The following is a 16,738-nucleotide window of genomic DNA, read 5'->3' on the forward strand; positions in this document are numbered from 1 at the left end:
TCAGGACCACCCAGCAGGTGGTTCAGTTTGGTCCACTGAATGGCTTTGCATACAGGTTATTATACATTAGGTTCACTGGTGTGGCCCAGATGAGAGGAAACTGGGCTTTATGTGGCCCATGAGCCAAATTATATTTAACACTAATGACCTAGAATAAAAATCATGACAGCTTTAATCACAGGGAGAAGAAACACACAACAGTTTCTAAACAGTTACAAAAAAGTTTGAATACATGCAAATCTTAATATGTAAAGTATTTAGAACTTCCCAGTAAATGTACTGGAATTAAGAATTAATTACACACAAAACAAAAATATTCAACTACAAGAATCTCAAACTGTACTTAAGCACAGTTCATTTTATTCACTGCAGATCAAAATAATGTACTACCTTTGACCTCAGTGTCCTCATAGAGGCTGTAAATAAACCGTCCACTCACTATTTCCATAAAACGATACTGAAACTAAACAAAACATGGGCGGCAAATGAAAGTGAGAAACACAACTTGTACAAGTTTTTTTATTTTCCTGTTGCAGAAAAAAATGTGAAAACACACACATCACACCGTGTTTATGACTGTAGCTATGAAGGCAAGCTGGCCTCAACTTCATACACATCAAAACTCTGAGTTTTTCAGCATGGCAGTCCTCTCCTCCCCCTTAGGTAGAGGAATATTTCCTGTGGTAAGAAAACAAGCAATAGTTAAAGACCCCTGCAGGTACACAATGAATAACATAACATATTGGGTAATTTTATTAATTTCTCTACTCATTAATCCAGTCATACCATTTTTAAATCAACACTAATTGACAGAACCACAAGAAATTTGGGTTTTTATTACCTGGTGGTGCCACAAAATATTCTTCAACTGTGCTTTTTGAGAGCTGAAGCAGTTTTTCAGCACAGTCACCCTCCATCACAGCATCCTCCCTCAGGTACAAAACCCTGATTGTGCAGGGATAAAACCCAATCTTTAATCAGCATTGAAGCTAATACGTGCAAGTGAACACAGCCATTAATTTATTGACAGGTGCATACCTGACATCAACCCCAGCCATACCTGTCCTCCAAAACTGAATCCATCGGTTCAACCCCTGTTGTGTCAACGACATGAAGCTGGTCTGCAAACCGTATGGCTTTTTCCAAACAGGCCAGTCCCTGTTTGGTGCGAAAATCCACCAAAGCCAGTCGCTCCAGTTTGTCCACCAGGTCAGCAGGAATATGGGCAGGCTGTTAGATAAATGGTGTATTGCTTAGAAATGTATGGGTGACAGCTTACTTCAACCATCACTAAACTATGCCCAGTACTCTACATAATCACTGAATAAAGTCCTCAATCATTTATTCTCAGCCAACTTTATAATGACCAAATTTTTTTCATCAAGTTATTTTCCTCTTTGAAGAGTTTAGCTGTCTGTCACTGCTACACAGCTTTATCATATCCAAGCTAATTTTGTATGACATTGTTTTGATGTCATACAAAACCCTAAAGCCTCATGGCAACAAATAACTCACTGAAAAAAAAAAATTGTGGGATCTGCCCACTATCAACTAAACTGACATTAGGAAGGTGTTCAATGGCCAGTAATGGCCTAAAGATGAATGACTGAAATCTGTCAGCTAAATATCTAACATCTACTGTGGATTTCCAGACATTCAGTCATGACTGTACTATGCTGTGCCGTGCTGTGTTAAGGGGATTACCGGAGGAAGCTGTTCCTCTGGTACTGGTTCCCATGTTGCCACCTTTGGTATCTGTAGAAGAGACAACCTGGTAACAAGATTGAGCCACTGTTCAATAGAAGATGCTGCTATATTGGATATAGTGAGGGTAGCAAAAACTAAGTATATTTACTCAAATTCTGTAGTAAAGTAGTTTCTGAGATAACTGTACTTTATACCCCCACTTTCAGGGGTAAATGTTACATTTTTAATATTTATGTTGACATCTCTAGTTATTAGTTACTTTTAGTATGAAAAGGCAAGGCAGACCCTGTGACCCTCCTCATATGAAGACACTACATTTAGAATTTTCTGTGTGTAAATGAGAGGGAGACAGGTGTACCAGTGAAGCTGCAAGAAGCAGAGGTAGTGAAGGTAGATGTGTTTAAACACCTGGGGTCAACCAAAACAACGGACAGTGCACAAGTGGCAGGTGAAGAAGAGAGTGCAGGCCGGGTGAAGTGGGTGGAGACGAGTGTCAGGGGTAATTTGTGACAGGACAGCAGCAAGAGTGAAAGGGAAGCTGCTGTGATGTATGGTTTGTAGACGTTGGCACTGACAAAAAGTCAGGAGCTCAAGCTGGAGGTAGCAGAGTAGATGATGTTAAGATTATGTTTGGACCAGGATGGGCAGGATTAGAAATGAGAACAGCTGAGGTTGAGCAGTTTGGAGACCAAGTCAGAGATGCAATTCTGAGATGGTTTGGACATGTACAGAGAAGAGATAGTGGATAAACTGGACACAGGACACAAAGGGTAAGACTACAGAGAAGGTTCACATATACACCGAAAGAGAACATACAGAGGTTTGGTGTGATAGAGGAGGATGCGAAGGATAAGGTGAGATGGAGGGAGATGAACTGCCAAAAAGGGAGCAGCAGAAAGAAGAAGACAGTTCATTTTGATTAGTGGTGTTTTATACTTTGTCAAGCAATGTGGACTTTATTGTGTTATACTACAAAATATGCTCATTATCCCCATGTGAGGGGATAAAATACAAACAAACTGTAACTAACAACTTTCTGGTCCAACAGGAATTTTAGTTTATAGTTATCAGGTCCAACTAATCCCAAATAGCTAGGAGAAATTAAAATCACATCGCAAAGAAAAGATCTCTGGATCTAAAGAGCTTAAAATACTGTGCAACTTTCAAACTTTGTGACCTCTGACCTCTCATATTGACTGCGCCACCAAACAGCGGTAGCTTTCCTGCAGACTTCGCACATAAATGTTGAAATTATCAGATATATCGTCAAAAACCACGCTTAAGTTTTAATCGGCATGTCTCAATTAGAGGGGCTAACCCAGAGCCCTTCTCTAACACTTCACTTCAGCCACGTTTTAATGCTAATGCGTTGCACTTAATCAGGACTTTTACTTGTGACACATGTACTGTACCTTCTGGTTAAGTGGTTCAGAGCTGAGCAGACGCGTTGTATTTGCGCTGTGGCTCTGCGGCCAGCTGATTCTCTTGCTGTTTAGGATTGTTATTGAGTATCCATCATTGGGTAGCAGGCTAAATAACATCCGAGGGATTTTTACCGACACGCCACGGAATGTACGCGAAGCAGCGAGGCTAAACACGGACATTTTCAACACAGCTAGCTGCCAGTCAGCTATGTCTAAGATGTAGTAGAAAAATTAAGCATTTCACTTCTAGTCTACTTTCACTAGGAAGGTAAGCTCCAGGATAACCTAGCTTCACATGCTATAGCTAGCCAAGGACCTGCTGTAGCTAGCAGGAAAAACGAGAGGAAGCGAGAGTTTGAAATCTGAACGTACTTCCTTGTTGGCACCGCCACACTTATTTTCTTTAGTTTATAAGGAATGAGGGTTTTAAGCCTGTTACACGTATAACACAGCTTAATAGATGCAAGGCTTAAATTATAACAATTTTAAAATACGAAAACGTATTAGACCTCAGTATAATTTTGAGTTAGCTTGCGACAGCCGTGTGTCTTCGCATCGAGCGCCCGGATAGCTCAGTCGGTAGAGCATCAGACTTTTAATCTGAGGGTCCAGGGTTCAAGTCCCTGTTCGGGCGTCAGTTTTTGTTTTCAAAGTACTCAAAATACATAACGACCCTGCTGGCATAATAGCGGCGTTCTTTATCCTGTAAGGGGGCAAACGCGCTGAGAAGCTCGCTTTAAAAAATGAATGCAATGAAGCTGATTTCCACTAAGGTGTAATTCTTGACTTTAAAATCTGTATAGAGTCTCTTGACAAAATAAGTCACAATTTAGTCACCACCACAAATGTCACACCCTCAGGAAAAAAAAAGAGCTCTTTCATTTGTAAAAACTTTCATGTGAAGTGAAAGTACACTTTCTTTCATTTTTAAGGGTTTTAGTATCAGGGAGTAATGAAAACTTAATTGAATCCTTAATAAGTTCTAAAGTTATCTAAGTCACAAGATGACATATTACACACTGATTCATTATTAGCCAATCAAATGCAAATCGGAAAGTGTGAGCACCTCTGTAAAAGAAGAAGCTTTGGCAGTTTGGAGCATTTAAGTGTGTTAACATAATACCAAGCAGCAAATGTTGATCTGGGAAATCAGTTAAATCAGTCTGGGAAGGGTTATAAAGCAGTTTGAAGTCAGTCATTCTATAGTGAGAAAGTTGTTGTCTTCACCAAGAGTCATCGTCCCAGCAAATTCAATGCAACTGTGCAATGTAACAAAAGGACTGAACATCTATCACTTGTTTGGAGGAGTTGAAGAAACCTCCAGAAGTCTTCTGGGTGCATTTAGTTTTTATTTTATTAAGTCCTGATACATAAAACAATTTAAGGGGTAATTTCTTTTTCACATGACTTCCTGAATCTTGATTTTTGTTTTCTTACTAATGAACAGAGCCCTGTTGGTATTTCTGCCTAATCAGCCCCCTTCACTTTGATTATATTTAGTAAAATGCACATTACAATTATGGAAAAATAATGATTCCATTTTATTTTTTATTATTAGAACATATACCATTTAATATATTGTATATATGACCTAAGTATAGAATTTGATTGTTTTACAATACACATTTAGAACTGGCCACAAAATAAAAATATCCGATTTACAAACAAAGCAGCATCCGAAAGAAAGAAATGGATGAATGAATAAATAAATACTTTGGCATAAATGTTACAATAAATTAAAACAGGCTTTCTGACAGCATTTAGCATTCACAAAGAAACACCAAGATTAAATGCAGCTCATCCCACCACACCCTTGAAACAACACTTGAAAGTTTTAGGCTTTAAATGATGAGTATACGTCTGTCGAATCTGCCAAAAAACAAAAAAATGCACTTTTAAAAATCTGCCATACGGTAACTTTCATTCTCAGCTCTCTGCTTAAACCATCCTCACACTGAATAATCATATGATCTCCGCTTTTCAGCTAAAATTAACATTTAAAACAGGCACCGGACAATACAGGACAACACAAGGAAAAAAAAATCAAGATGAGTAATCACAATTTAAAAGTTCACACTTGGTTCACTGGATAATGAAAAAAAAAAGAAGTTAATCAATCCAAGCTTGTTTCTTTACACGAATCTCCGCTAAGACATCAATTGGTAACATAAATGTCAGATTATGATTTTACAAGATAATTTATTTCCAATAATTCAAACACGTTTTCTTCTCCCGGTACACCACAGTTAACACACATAACAAATAAAGACATACTATTTGGCAGACGAGGCAGTTCAAGAACACTGGAAACACCGTTGGCTAAACCAATAACGTGGTGTTAAAAGCTGAATTATCCTGAACACTGTGTGTGAAACGTAACTGGACTGGGTTACATTTTGGGCTCCAAGCCAGTGTCCTGAATCAGTCTGTAAAAATTACTTTTGCTTTAGGGTGTAAAGCATATTAAAAGTCTGCAGACATTCTTTCCTTCGTTAGAATAAGAGGATAACTGTATCTCTTTAATAGCTCTATCTTGTAGATGAAAAATAATCAATATAAACTATTATCACAATGTATTTTTCCCATAAATATAGTCTCTGGTTGAATTCAGTTCTGCTTTTTGGTTTGAAGTGTGCAGCTAAAACCATCTTTATCTGAAAATATTAAGTGCACTCGGACTAAAGTTGACACTTGAGGGATTTCTGAGAAAAAAAAGAAATATTTGGAAATTAAACAGCTTTACATTTGTTTTCACTTCAACGTACTGACAAATGTTAAGCGTAATATTCTCACACACCTGCTGACAACACAAACAACATCGAATAACATATAAGGATATAGTCAGTAAGGCTCATAGCAGCAAAATGATTGTAAAGGCTTCATGTATGTGTGAGAGCGTGCGTTCTTCTCTTGTGCTGCTACAGCCGGTCACACTTTGCTCGGAAGGAAAAGAAGACAAACAGCACAATCACTTGTTCTCTATCAGCATCTGCACCTTGCACACAAGATCTCTGGCCAGGGTCAAAATCTGCTTGATGTTGTGACGCTCCGCCATTTCTGAAAGGCACAAACAAACAACAGCTTGAACATTTTTACCCGTGCAAGATTGCACAGATCGTCTCTGTAACTGTCTGTATCCGTGATATTGTAACTTTTTGAAAACATGCTCAGAAAACTGTTTACACAGACTTTACACTCGCAGTCATCCATAACACACTCTGCATTTCATGCTCTAATTAAAAGTTTTTGTGGACATGACATTGTAAGTTCATGCTGGCAAGCAAATAATATCTCTGACTCATTTACATAATTGTATTCAGCTGCTCATAATTCAGTCTAAAGCAATTTGTACCTGAAAATGAGCCTCACTCCTCCTTAACCCTGGCTATATATATTTTTTTTAAATTAAATTTTCACCTGAAAATATGTCAGCAACACCTACAAAACTACGAGGGCACGATGCCAGCCTTGCTCTCTGTGGATAAGACAAATCTGTGGGAGCGTTTTGAAATACAATATGAATCTTTAGTGAGCCAGAGTAGGAGTTGTAAATTATTTACTGTCAGTAAATAATGTTTTAAACCTCAAGAGGGAGCAATCCAGTCTCAAGATTCACTGTTTTAGCTGCAGAAGTTTATATTGAGCAGTGTTGCTCTGTTGTGGGACTTACTGCCCTTGCATGAATGTACATGGACAGTCTGAGGGCAGTGAAAGCCCAGCAGGCACAGAACAGAGCAGGCATCAAGGACAAAGCACTGATTAAGTCAAACATAATATGTAAAAGACAATCTCAGGTAGAGGAGGGCTGCAACAGTAACTGTAGGCAGTGTGCAACAATCTCAATAACAGTGCATATATTTGATTTGCCATTTGAATGTGTAAAAGGAGATATCAGCTGTAGCATCAGTTGATGTGTGCTGGCACTGGAATCAGCTGCTGTCACTGGGATTTTGGGCTGAGTGTAAGTTCATCGCCTGCCTGAATGTCCTGCTCCACAGAAATGGAGCAAAAACATGCTACAGCTATTTTAGTCAAAGCAGCAATCTGAAGCTCATTCACTGAATATCACGCTTGGCAACCCTCGAAAAATGATGCGTGGTTTCAAATACTGCCTGGTCCTGATACAGGGACCTGGAGGGGTGAAAAGGTTGAGTCTCACAAGAAACTCTCCTGTTAAAACATGAGCATGAGACAAACAGGTTTTTGAAAACTGGATGGGAGAGGCTGCAATATTACAACATCTAATCTATTGTATGAGTCAGACTGTTAAAATGGTGATCTCTATATTGTAGCTGCTTCTTCAGTGTCTTTAAGATACAGAGCTAAAATTAATCTGCTGTAGTATACAGGCTGAATAGTAATACAATAACAAATAGATTAACTTTAATAAGTAAAATATCAAACATAAGGGGCAGGGATAGCTCAGTAGGTAGAGTGGTAGCCCCATGATCGGAAGGTCGGGGGTTCGACTCCACTGAACGGCTACCCTGAGGTACCCCTGAGCAAGGTACCGTCCCTACACACTGCTCCCCGGGCGCTGCACTGGCAGCTGCCCACTGCTTCACTGGGTGAATGGGTTAAATGCAGAGGAACTATTTCCCTATGGGGACTAACATGCACACTTTTAAGGCTAGAGGGCCAGAATTGGCCCAGCAAAGACTTAAATTTGGTCGACTGGACGGTTCTGGAAAATGTGAAGGAAGGCATAAATTTTCTACTCCTTGATTTTCATGAAATGCAAGGTATGGCTATGGTACCAATTTGAAAATCCTACGATGCTTCGAGTTATTGAGTTCAGAGAGTTGGATGTCCAGACTGCAATGACTGCGTGCCCGATGGGCTGATGACAATAAAAACTTTATATTTCATAATTATAGGACAGGCTGGGAAATAAGCTACTGGAGGCTTTTCTGTAATTTTACACATTTATCATGTAGAAACACTAAATGTTGAAATTGGAGTTCTTTTTCATATATTAAGACATCTCAGGGATTAAATGTTTAATTTAATGTCTTTACACTGACAGAAATGGAAGTTTCACTGTCTGGAGGATAAAAAAAAAAAATCTATCTGCAGTATTAGAACAAGGCAAAACAGAGTAATGTAATCAGAGTAGCATAATGTTAATATAAAACCTCATTAAACCAGATAGTTACTAGATTAATGTTGGTTTTGAAACTTGTTCTTGTTTTATTGTGCCAAATAGTCTTGCACAGTAATGTATATGTGAACTTCAGCTTCAAGGCTTTACCGTTGAAGAACTTAATGATGTCAGTGAAGTCCATGTTATTCTCCAGGATGATGTCCCTGTACACCTCCACCAGCGCCAGTGCAATGAAGAGGACAAAGTGACTGGAAGAGACATGCTTTGCTGCCCAGATGGTTTCCCAGACTGCAAACACGTCATCATAGACCAGCTCTGCAAGACAAAGCGCCCAAACAAAAGCTGAACTGCAGCGGCGTTCGGAGGTTTGGGTGGGAGGTGAGTTCGTGGAGCTTTCAGTGGATAGAGGAGACGATACAGATACAGCAAATACGATAATAGAAAGTACGGCTAAACTAGGGCAAACCCTCATTCTAAAGTACTGTGAATCGTAAATCCAGAACATTTAACGATCATTCATGCAAAATCTCCTCCAGCTGAATCTGCTGCTAACAAGCTGGCAGATTGTTTGGTATTTTATCCACAAGCAAGGCTTAAAGAGAGGAATCTTCTCTAATTGGTGCAAACTGTGTCAGGCTATGCTGTCACTTTACCTCGCTTGAAGTCTAGGAGAAACCAGCGGTAGCAGAAATAGAAGTGGGTGTAGTCTCCATTCTGGTGCATTAGCTCAAACAGCTCACAATCCAGGATCTATACCGAGAGACGGTCAAAGTAAATTAAATAATTATAAATAAAATTAAGACAGCAATTGTGTGAGAAAAACGTGAAGAAGAAATGGGGGTTTGTAGATGCTGTGTGACCTGGATTAGTGAGCGCATGTTTGCAAAGTGAGTGTCCATAGCTCCTCCGTGTGGAAAGTTTTGATTCATTCTCTTCATGAGTTCAGTGAAACAGCTGAAAGCCATGGCCTCTGACAGGACAGAGAGAGGAAGCGGGAGTGAAAAAATCGAGTGGGCAAACTCTTCTCTGCTGTTACATCAAATACTGTAAAAATACACCAAGTGTCAAAGAGGAGGGAAAATAAATAATGACTCAGTGTGTTGACTCACCATCATCCAGAATGACTAGAAGTGGAGCCAGCAGGTCGCACATTCCCTGCACGTAACCGATGTCAAGGTGCCTCCAGATATAGCTGTGAATATACAACCAAGAGAAGTGAACTTGACTCCACTTGGCTGCTTTTCTCTCTGAGCTGCACTAATGTCAACAGCTGTTTCCACACTCAAGTTGTAACATATAATAATCACCGTTTTTAGGACAACTACTCTGCAAAAGACTTGATCATATATTTTTCTCGGAAATTGGGGAAAAGGCGGAGATTTATTGAAATGTGGAAATACAGCATATGGAATAAAAACAGGGTTTGCACAGTTCTTACAAGCTCGCTGGACAGCATTATTCTTCAGCATAGCCTGAACTCTCTTAGGCAACCTGTGTTGTAATTTTTAAAGTAGTTTTCAGGAATAGTTCTCCAGGCTTCTTAGAAGACATTCAAGCTTTTCTTTGGATGTTTGCTGCCTTTTATTCTGTTTTCAGTATGCTCATATTCAGTATGCTTCGGATCACTGTCATGATGAAAAATGAAGCCACTGCAAATCAAATACTTTCCAGTTGGTATTTTTTTGGTGAATTACAAACTGATGGTACTTTTCTGTGATCATGATTCCATCAGTTTTTCATAATTTCATAATTCCAGCACCACTGGCCCAACTATGAAAAGCCCTTCTACCTTGTTTTACAGAAGGCTGTAGACACTCATTGTTCTACCTCTCTCCTGACCTCCTCTGCATGTATTGATTGATATTAGGTTAGTGTTAAGGATCTTAACGAGTAAAGAAAAAATAAAAAAAAAAACATAGAAAAAAACCCCCAAAACACAAAAATATTTAACTGTTGCTCAAAAAAAAGTTCTGGCTTCTTTGGAGCAAAATATAAAGAAATGATGTGTGACTCAAGACTTTCGCACAGTACTGTATGTTCTTTCTCCAAAACGTGTTATTCTTTGTAATTAGGGCTGCTAAAACTGTATATATATATATATATATATATATATATATATATATATATATATATATATATATATATATATATATATATATATATATATATATATATATATATATATATATTTTGTATAAGAAGGGCTTAGAAAGGTGTAGATGAGTGGCTCATCGTGAGTGAAGGCATAAAGAAAATAAAGACGTAATCTGCTGTTTAAGAAAACGTCTTTTTTGTGTGTTTTCTTATTTTCAACTAGTTACAAGAAAAAAAAAAAAGTTAGGCATGTACAATAGAAGCAGACATAAAAACTAGAAAATGCAACTGGAGAGAGAGAAAGAATGTGTAGCCTGTTAGCTCAACTGGCTATAAAAACATTTCAGATCAAAGTCATTTCTGCTGCACTGTTGGATTTTCTTTCCTTGGGTTACATCTTAGTGTTGTGATCACTTGTATTCCTGGCTTCGTAGCGTTATTGTGTCGGAAAATTGACAAAGGAAGCTCTCAATTGAATCTGAGTGAGTCATTCAGCTCTTGAAAAAAAGAACTGCCCACTGCTTTGTCTTATTGGTGTTCATCTTTTCACGGTGTTTAAATATGATCACAGTTATATATATGACGTTTATAGAGCATTTATGTAGTTTATTTAAGCCTAAACAGAGACAAATCCTCCATTCTTCTTCTATATCTTTTTCACCGCAAGAGCTCTCTTCAGGAGTAAAATGCTTAACGAATGACATCACTTTTTTCAAGATTTTGTCAAATCTTAACAGCCAATAATGACGAGAAACTCACGTTTCCTTTCCATTTTCCTTTTATTACCCTTGAGTGTTGCTCTCGGTGTTTTACCTGCACATGATGTTGCGTAGTTTCTCCAGGTTGGCAGGAGTAAAGTACCAGTAGTTTCTATCACAGCGCTGGACGTCCTTTTCAATGCGGTGCAGATTCAGTGTATACAGGTCCAAAAGTTCTTGCTGAAATAGATGAAATGATACTTATGTTTAAAACATAGTTACGGTCATTTGAGTTTATTTAATGTAAATTAATTTCATATCATATTGTCATACAGAGAAAGGACTCCCAGTTGACACTTGAGAGGTCACTTGGTTCTTTGTGTTTTCAGATGCAGCCAGAGAGTCAAAGGGAGGGTAAAGGCTCTCCATCTCCGGCTCCGACAGGTTGGACTCTGTGCCCTCTGGACTGAGCTTTCTTTGTTCCTCCTTCTGCCTGAGCTCTACGTGAGGGGGCGAGTTCTCAGAGGAAGACGAGGTTTCACAATGTCCTTTCCTGCTCCAAGGCACCATGGAAACTTTGGCTTTGGGGATCTCCTCCATTTCTATGGCTGAGGGAGACTCATCTGACTCAGTCATGATGTGAGGCTCATCTTTCTGAGTGGCACTGTAGGCTTCTCTTGCTTTCACCACTCTGGTGTCTGCTGAGAGAGTGAGATTTTCCACTTCAGGAGCCCCGGGACCTTTGAATATTTTCTCTTTCCCTCCTGTCACTAAAACCTCTTTACTCGTCTTTGATTCGTCCACTTCCTCCATCTTTTCCACATTCGCTTCTTCGGGTTTCAATGCTTTTGCCGCTTCTAGTGTCTCTAAAGATTGGTTACCTTTAATGTTCCTATCGAGGCTTTTATCTTCAAGCTTTGTCCCCGCTGCTTTAACAGCTTGTGACTCCTCGATATTATCTTTCATTTCAGGCTTTAAACTCGTCTTTTTCGTGTCTATTTTATCACCTGTTTCTGCAGCATGTTTTGAAGTTTTGGTCACATCGGAGGCTTTCTCTTTCTCCACCCTTTTGTCCTTCACTTCACCTTGCACCTGGCCGTCCTTTTCCAATGACTGACCTTCGCTCTCTCCTCCTGCAGGCTTGACAGAGCTCTGTGATGCCTGAGGGACAGCTGCAGGTCTTGGGGTTGTATCTTGTGCAGCGCTGTCCTCTGTGCTGAAGGAGCCGTCCGACAGGCCAGAGGTGATGGAGAAGTTGCGAGAGGAAGGATGTCCAGAGTCAGGAGAGCTCGTCCCGTTCTGCAGAGCTCCGTTGGGCAGCTTAGGCACCTGTTTGGTTTCTCCATTCTTGGGCTCCATCTCAATCTGGTCCACCTCCTCTACAGACTCAAACACCTGAAAGAACAAGCCAAAGGGAAGCAGGCTACTCCAGGGGAAGGGTTGGGAGGATGTAAAGAACTAGCAGGAGAGAAGGTAGCAGTGAGGAGTTTTGGTTCAAAATGCTGAGATCAAACGGACAGAGCGACAGAAATGGATGATAGAAATGCAACATTATCTTCACCATCTTTAAAAGACCAAAAGACTAATTTGACATCCAAATATTGCTGAGTTTGTGATACCTGTGTGCTGCTGCTGGAATCACTCTGCAGGCGAGCCAAACTCTGCCTGTCTGAGCTCTGGGAGGACTGTGATCAGAGAATAAAAGGCATGTGTGGGAAAAAGAGTATAAAAAAAGCACAATTCAAGCTCCAAAGTGTAAAATTGGCATTAATGTTTAATTCTCCATCTTCTCTGTCATTGTACCTGGATGAATTACTAGTTTTGGTCACAACATACACTGGTCTACACCGAAGGTTACTGTGTTTTTCCTTTGAGTCTGCATGTGTACGCGTTGCTGTTTTACCTCATTGCTCACAGTTGAATCGTGATGCTTAATCTTCTGACTGTAACTGTCCATGCTTGCACCTGAGGAGCACTTCGCCAAAGCCGCAGCGTGCTGCTCCTTCTCTCGCTGGCGGACAATCTCCTCACAGCTGAGCCACTCCCCCATGGTCTGCTGGTAGCACACTCTGACCTGATCATCCACCTGCATGAAAAAGTAAAGGATGAAGGATCAGTGTTTAGGTGGAAAAGGCTTCTGGTTCAAAACCATAAGCATAGAAACTACAAACCTCCTTTCTCTCAGCCTCTGACATACCAAACTGGTAATGACCCAGCAGGAAAGGCCACACCTCTTTCCTCAGTGATGGCTCCACACCACCAAAGTACACCAGGCGCAGCAGCTCCTGCTCCTTGTAGGCCTAAAGAAACAAGACAGGCAGTTGATTAACTGCATATGTAAATAGTTCATCACTGCTTCAAAACCACACAGGTCACAGGCTGCTGGTGCTGAAAGTTACTTCAGTGTCAACTGGTTTATTAAGAACAATCCAGTTTGCAGTGCTTGGCTAATAAACTATTCTTTTATTTTTAATTCAGACTCTCTTTGACTCCAGCAAATATAACAATGTTAAAAATAAGTTTGAGATTTATAGAGCCATTAGTCGCCTGTCATGCACACTGTCGAGAGACTAATAGTGTGAACCACTTTTTAGGAGAGGATTGATATTAATATGAAGACTGACTGAGTGATGGGGGATGCTGCTTGTGTGTGTGAACAGAAAAAAGGTAATATTAAGTTTGTGTTGCAGTAAGGGGATGTCAGAGGTGCTTACTGTGCAGTCTTTGAGGAAAGTCTGCCACACGTCTGCGGTGAGGCCTCCGGAGGCGGCACAGGGCACGTCGGGCGCCACAATGGTGTGATTTACGAGAGCTGAGAGGTGCGTACGCACTGTAGAAAGGTGACGGCAGTATGCCAGCCCTGGTTGACAATGCAGTTTGTTATTGAAGAAGCTAAAGCACGCCATAAAATATGTTTTCAAATTGAATGTGAAGGGATTTTTCAGGGTATACACTACGGCTCAGTCACAGTAGAGTAAAAATAGGACGGCAACCTCGCTGTGATGAGGAACAATCAGTGGTTGACCGGTGAACGCATTTCGTTTCTTTGCTGTTAGTGACCGGCTGCAAAGACTTGCGGCGATGCCCAGAGGTTGAGCTTGCAGCTTTTAATTGCAAAGTGATTGCACAGGTCACCGCGTAGGAGGCAAGCTGTGTCCTAACAATCGTAGACTGATTCAGTGAGTAGTTTTCTCATATGAATTTGTGATTTCTGCTGATTTATGAGTGAAGGTCATTACGCACCGAGTGCGATGCAAAAAAGCGACATGAAATTCAGAATTGTAAGATCCAAACCTGTTGTGTAATGTATAGACATACCGAACACAAAATTCGCCCACAAAAGATGTGAAAAAATTGAAGTCAACATCGTCATGCAACCATCTTTTTCCCTAGTGTGACTGCAGCATTAAGCATTTACATACAGCCATAAAATGCCCTGGAGATGATCTGATACTTCATGTTGTCACATAGCAGCTTCAGAGGAGTCCTGCAGAAAGACACAACCCACATTAGTATGCAGAGAAAACACAGACAGCTATACACTATCATTAGACCAATTATTAAGTGCAGGTAATTCATATTCTCTCGAATATATGATAATCCTCTATCTAATGTAGAGTTCATTACTGTGTCGGGGCTGACCTTTTATAAAATGATAAACTGTTATGCTGCCATATAGAACAAATTAGCCAGCAGCCTGTCTTCTTTCCACAGCTCTCTACCATTTTATCTGCACAGCTTATCACCAATTCTCCCAACACGTTCTCATTTCACTGAGGTAAATGTCACACAATTGTCTTCTGGGTAATTGCTGGGTTCTTGTATCTTGCTTCCATCCCCGGTTTCCTCTGTATTGCAGAGGTTGTCAGGTGCGTCAGGTGAATCGCAGCAGCCTTCAGGAGCTTCACAGTTCCCCGGTCGTAACACAGCTCTGTCTATCTTGGGGCGTGTTTTATCTCTCACCTCTCATGGTTGCACCCCTTGGGTGTCGCCGCTTCAGAGAAGCTCCCCTGAGAGCAGGAGGAACACGAGGACTTCCTGAGAGTGGGATGCCACATCTTAGCTCCCGGATCCATCAGATCTGGAGGAGTCACTGCAGCATGCACACAAACACGTGCCATCATAATCCCTTTAGAGCAGCATACTGCTGAGGCTTTCGAGAACAGTTATATTTGCACTTTGCAATATTTTTGCTGAAACACAATTATGCTGATCACTAGTGACCTGCTTATGCTCGATTCCTGTAAGAGCAAAGAAAAGGCGCACAAACAGAAGCATTTACGATACTATGATAATCGTGAGGAATGAAGCCATCGTGTTTGATTACATTAATATAGGGAGGAAGTTCAATTAAGCAAGCGCCTTTCTCAATTCGGTTGCCATGTTTGATTAGTTGTCCACTGTTCGCCTGATTAAAGGCTATTGTGTCGTGGTGCAGTAAAAGAGGTGTGAAGCATTGTGGCTTTATTGACACGGCACACCAATAAACATTTCCTGAGGCACAGGACAGGGCAGGAGGATATTAGACGCAAGGAATTAAAGCAAGGCAAAGCTGACAGATGGACAGACGAGCCAAAGTGTGACAGTGTTACAGCTGCTTCCTGTGAGTGAGGGGGATTCTTCAGGACAGCTGCAGGACTGCCTGGGTACGACCAGGGGCCCTGCTTTGGTAGGGCACTTTCCAATCGGTTGGAAGGACAGGGATGAAGTCAGACGGGGAGGATGAGTTACAGTCACTGTAACAAACAATCGGCAACATTTTTATCAAAATGCAAAGGCAGGGAGAAGCCCCTGGGCCCTGCTTATGTCTGATGACTCACCAAACTCTGACTGACTGTTTGGAAAGAGGATTCGGAAGACATAGTCCGTGGCCTCGTCCTCCTCCTTATCGGAGACCGAGTCTGAGGATCCAGATCCCTGAGGAACCCTCTTTCGTAGCTTAGGAAACACCTTTCCCTGCAACAAGAAAAATAACTAATGGCAATGACAAATATGCTGAACCGCTAAAGCCCAGAAAAGCCACCCCTGTGAAGATGAACCTGTTTAGTGTCTGTATGATTAAGCCTATTAATAGTGGCTGAACATGCGTGGGTGGTTCTCTTTCTTCAGTTCAGTTAAAGAAACATTAACAAAGCCATTCAAGGTCTAAGCAGACACTAATCCACACTCCTTCACCAGTATCTCTCCACACAATGCTTTAAAGAGGCTGTGCATCCATTTCTTTCACATCCAGATGTCTTTTCTTTATTGATTTATTGATCAGAGGAGACTGAAGCACACCCTAGCTCTTTTGTGTGGAAGAACACTAGAATAAATGATGCGTGCTGTGGGAGAGCCCTCCGTGCTGACCTTTCCCCTCTGCAACCAGAGTGGAGGATCAAGCTGGCCGTGGGGAAGGAGGCCATTCTCAAGGCAGGAGAGGAACTGGAGCAAATGACCTCCTTTAGGGAAGCGAAGTGGAGGTCTTTGGATCCCGTCTTGACTGACCAGCACTGCCGTCCCCCCACTGTCCACTACAAGGTAAACAGCAGATGTAACAGATCAACAGTAATAACCTGCAAACCCAGAGTTACAGTAGTGATACAATTTCACCCACCTTGCTGATGACAATGCAAATAAACTATCTCCTCTAGAGGGATTGTCATGGCATAGTCCCAGTAAACGCTGAAAAATATGGAGACAAAATGCTGTGACCCAGACTAGTCTAACCA

At 40.9% G+C, this 16,738-nt stretch overlaps 2 protein-coding genes across 7 annotated transcripts in view; both read right to left on the reverse strand.

Annotated features, from left to right (window-relative positions):
- Positions 1 to 505: 505 nt before the first annotated feature.
- On the reverse strand, positions 506 to 3,694 carry gatc (glutamyl-tRNA amidotransferase subunit C). Of its 2 annotated transcripts, XM_082553651.1 has the most exons (5): positions 3,120 to 3,691; positions 1,705 to 1,755; positions 1,061 to 1,230; positions 842 to 945; positions 506 to 678 (listed from the first exon to the last, which is right to left on the reverse strand). In XM_082553651.1, the coding sequence occupies exons 1-5, from the start codon at positions 3,309 to 3,311 to the stop codon at positions 617 to 619; spliced, it is 579 nt and encodes a 192-aa protein (XP_082409777.1). In that variant the 5' UTR covers positions 3,312 to 3,691; the 3' UTR covers positions 506 to 616. The 2 variants fall into 2 exon arrangements, with proteins under 2 accessions (XP_082409777.1, XP_082409778.1); XM_082553652.1 differs by lacking the exon at positions 1,705 to 1,755 and having other exon boundaries at positions 3,120 to 3,694.
- A 971-nt stretch (positions 3,695 to 4,665) lies between these two features.
- The window catches only part of sgsm1a (small G protein signaling modulator 1a), a 38,655-nt gene continuing 26,582 nt past the window's right edge, over positions 4,666 to 16,738 (reverse strand). For 2 of the 5 annotated variants that reach the window (XM_082555427.1, XM_082555431.1), the window contains 17 exons: positions 16,624 to 16,691; positions 16,377 to 16,540; positions 15,848 to 15,983; positions 15,620 to 15,763; positions 14,991 to 15,120; positions 14,450 to 14,514; positions 13,742 to 13,887; positions 13,199 to 13,327; positions 12,931 to 13,113; positions 12,647 to 12,712; positions 11,361 to 12,485; positions 11,143 to 11,267; positions 9,345 to 9,427; positions 9,096 to 9,205; positions 8,889 to 8,985; positions 8,383 to 8,550; positions 4,666 to 6,188 (listed from right to left, as the gene is read on the reverse strand). In XM_082555427.1, coding sequence (XP_082411553.1) covers positions 6,100 to 6,188; positions 8,383 to 8,550; positions 8,889 to 8,985; positions 9,096 to 9,205; positions 9,345 to 9,427; positions 11,143 to 11,267; positions 11,361 to 12,485; positions 12,647 to 12,712; positions 12,931 to 13,113; positions 13,199 to 13,327; positions 13,742 to 13,887; positions 14,450 to 14,514; positions 14,991 to 15,120; positions 15,620 to 15,763; positions 15,848 to 15,983; positions 16,377 to 16,540; positions 16,624 to 16,691 — 3,028 coding nt within the window. In that variant the 3' untranslated portion in view covers positions 4,666 to 6,099. The remainder of the gene's footprint in view (positions 6,189 to 8,382; positions 8,551 to 8,888; positions 8,986 to 9,095; positions 9,206 to 9,344; positions 9,428 to 11,142; positions 11,268 to 11,360; positions 12,486 to 12,646; positions 12,713 to 12,930; positions 13,114 to 13,198; positions 13,328 to 13,741; positions 13,888 to 14,449; positions 14,515 to 14,990; positions 15,121 to 15,619; positions 15,764 to 15,847; positions 15,984 to 16,376; positions 16,541 to 16,623; positions 16,692 to 16,738) is intronic. The other 3 variants (XM_082555428.1, XM_082555429.1, XM_082555430.1) reach the window with 3 other exon arrangements.

Source organism: Aulonocara stuartgranti, assembly GCF_965226115.1.
Source record: "Aulonocara stuartgranti genome assembly, chromosome: 12".
In the NCBI taxonomy this organism is placed as follows: Eukaryota; Metazoa; Chordata; class Actinopteri; order Cichliformes; family Cichlidae; genus Aulonocara; species Aulonocara stuartgranti.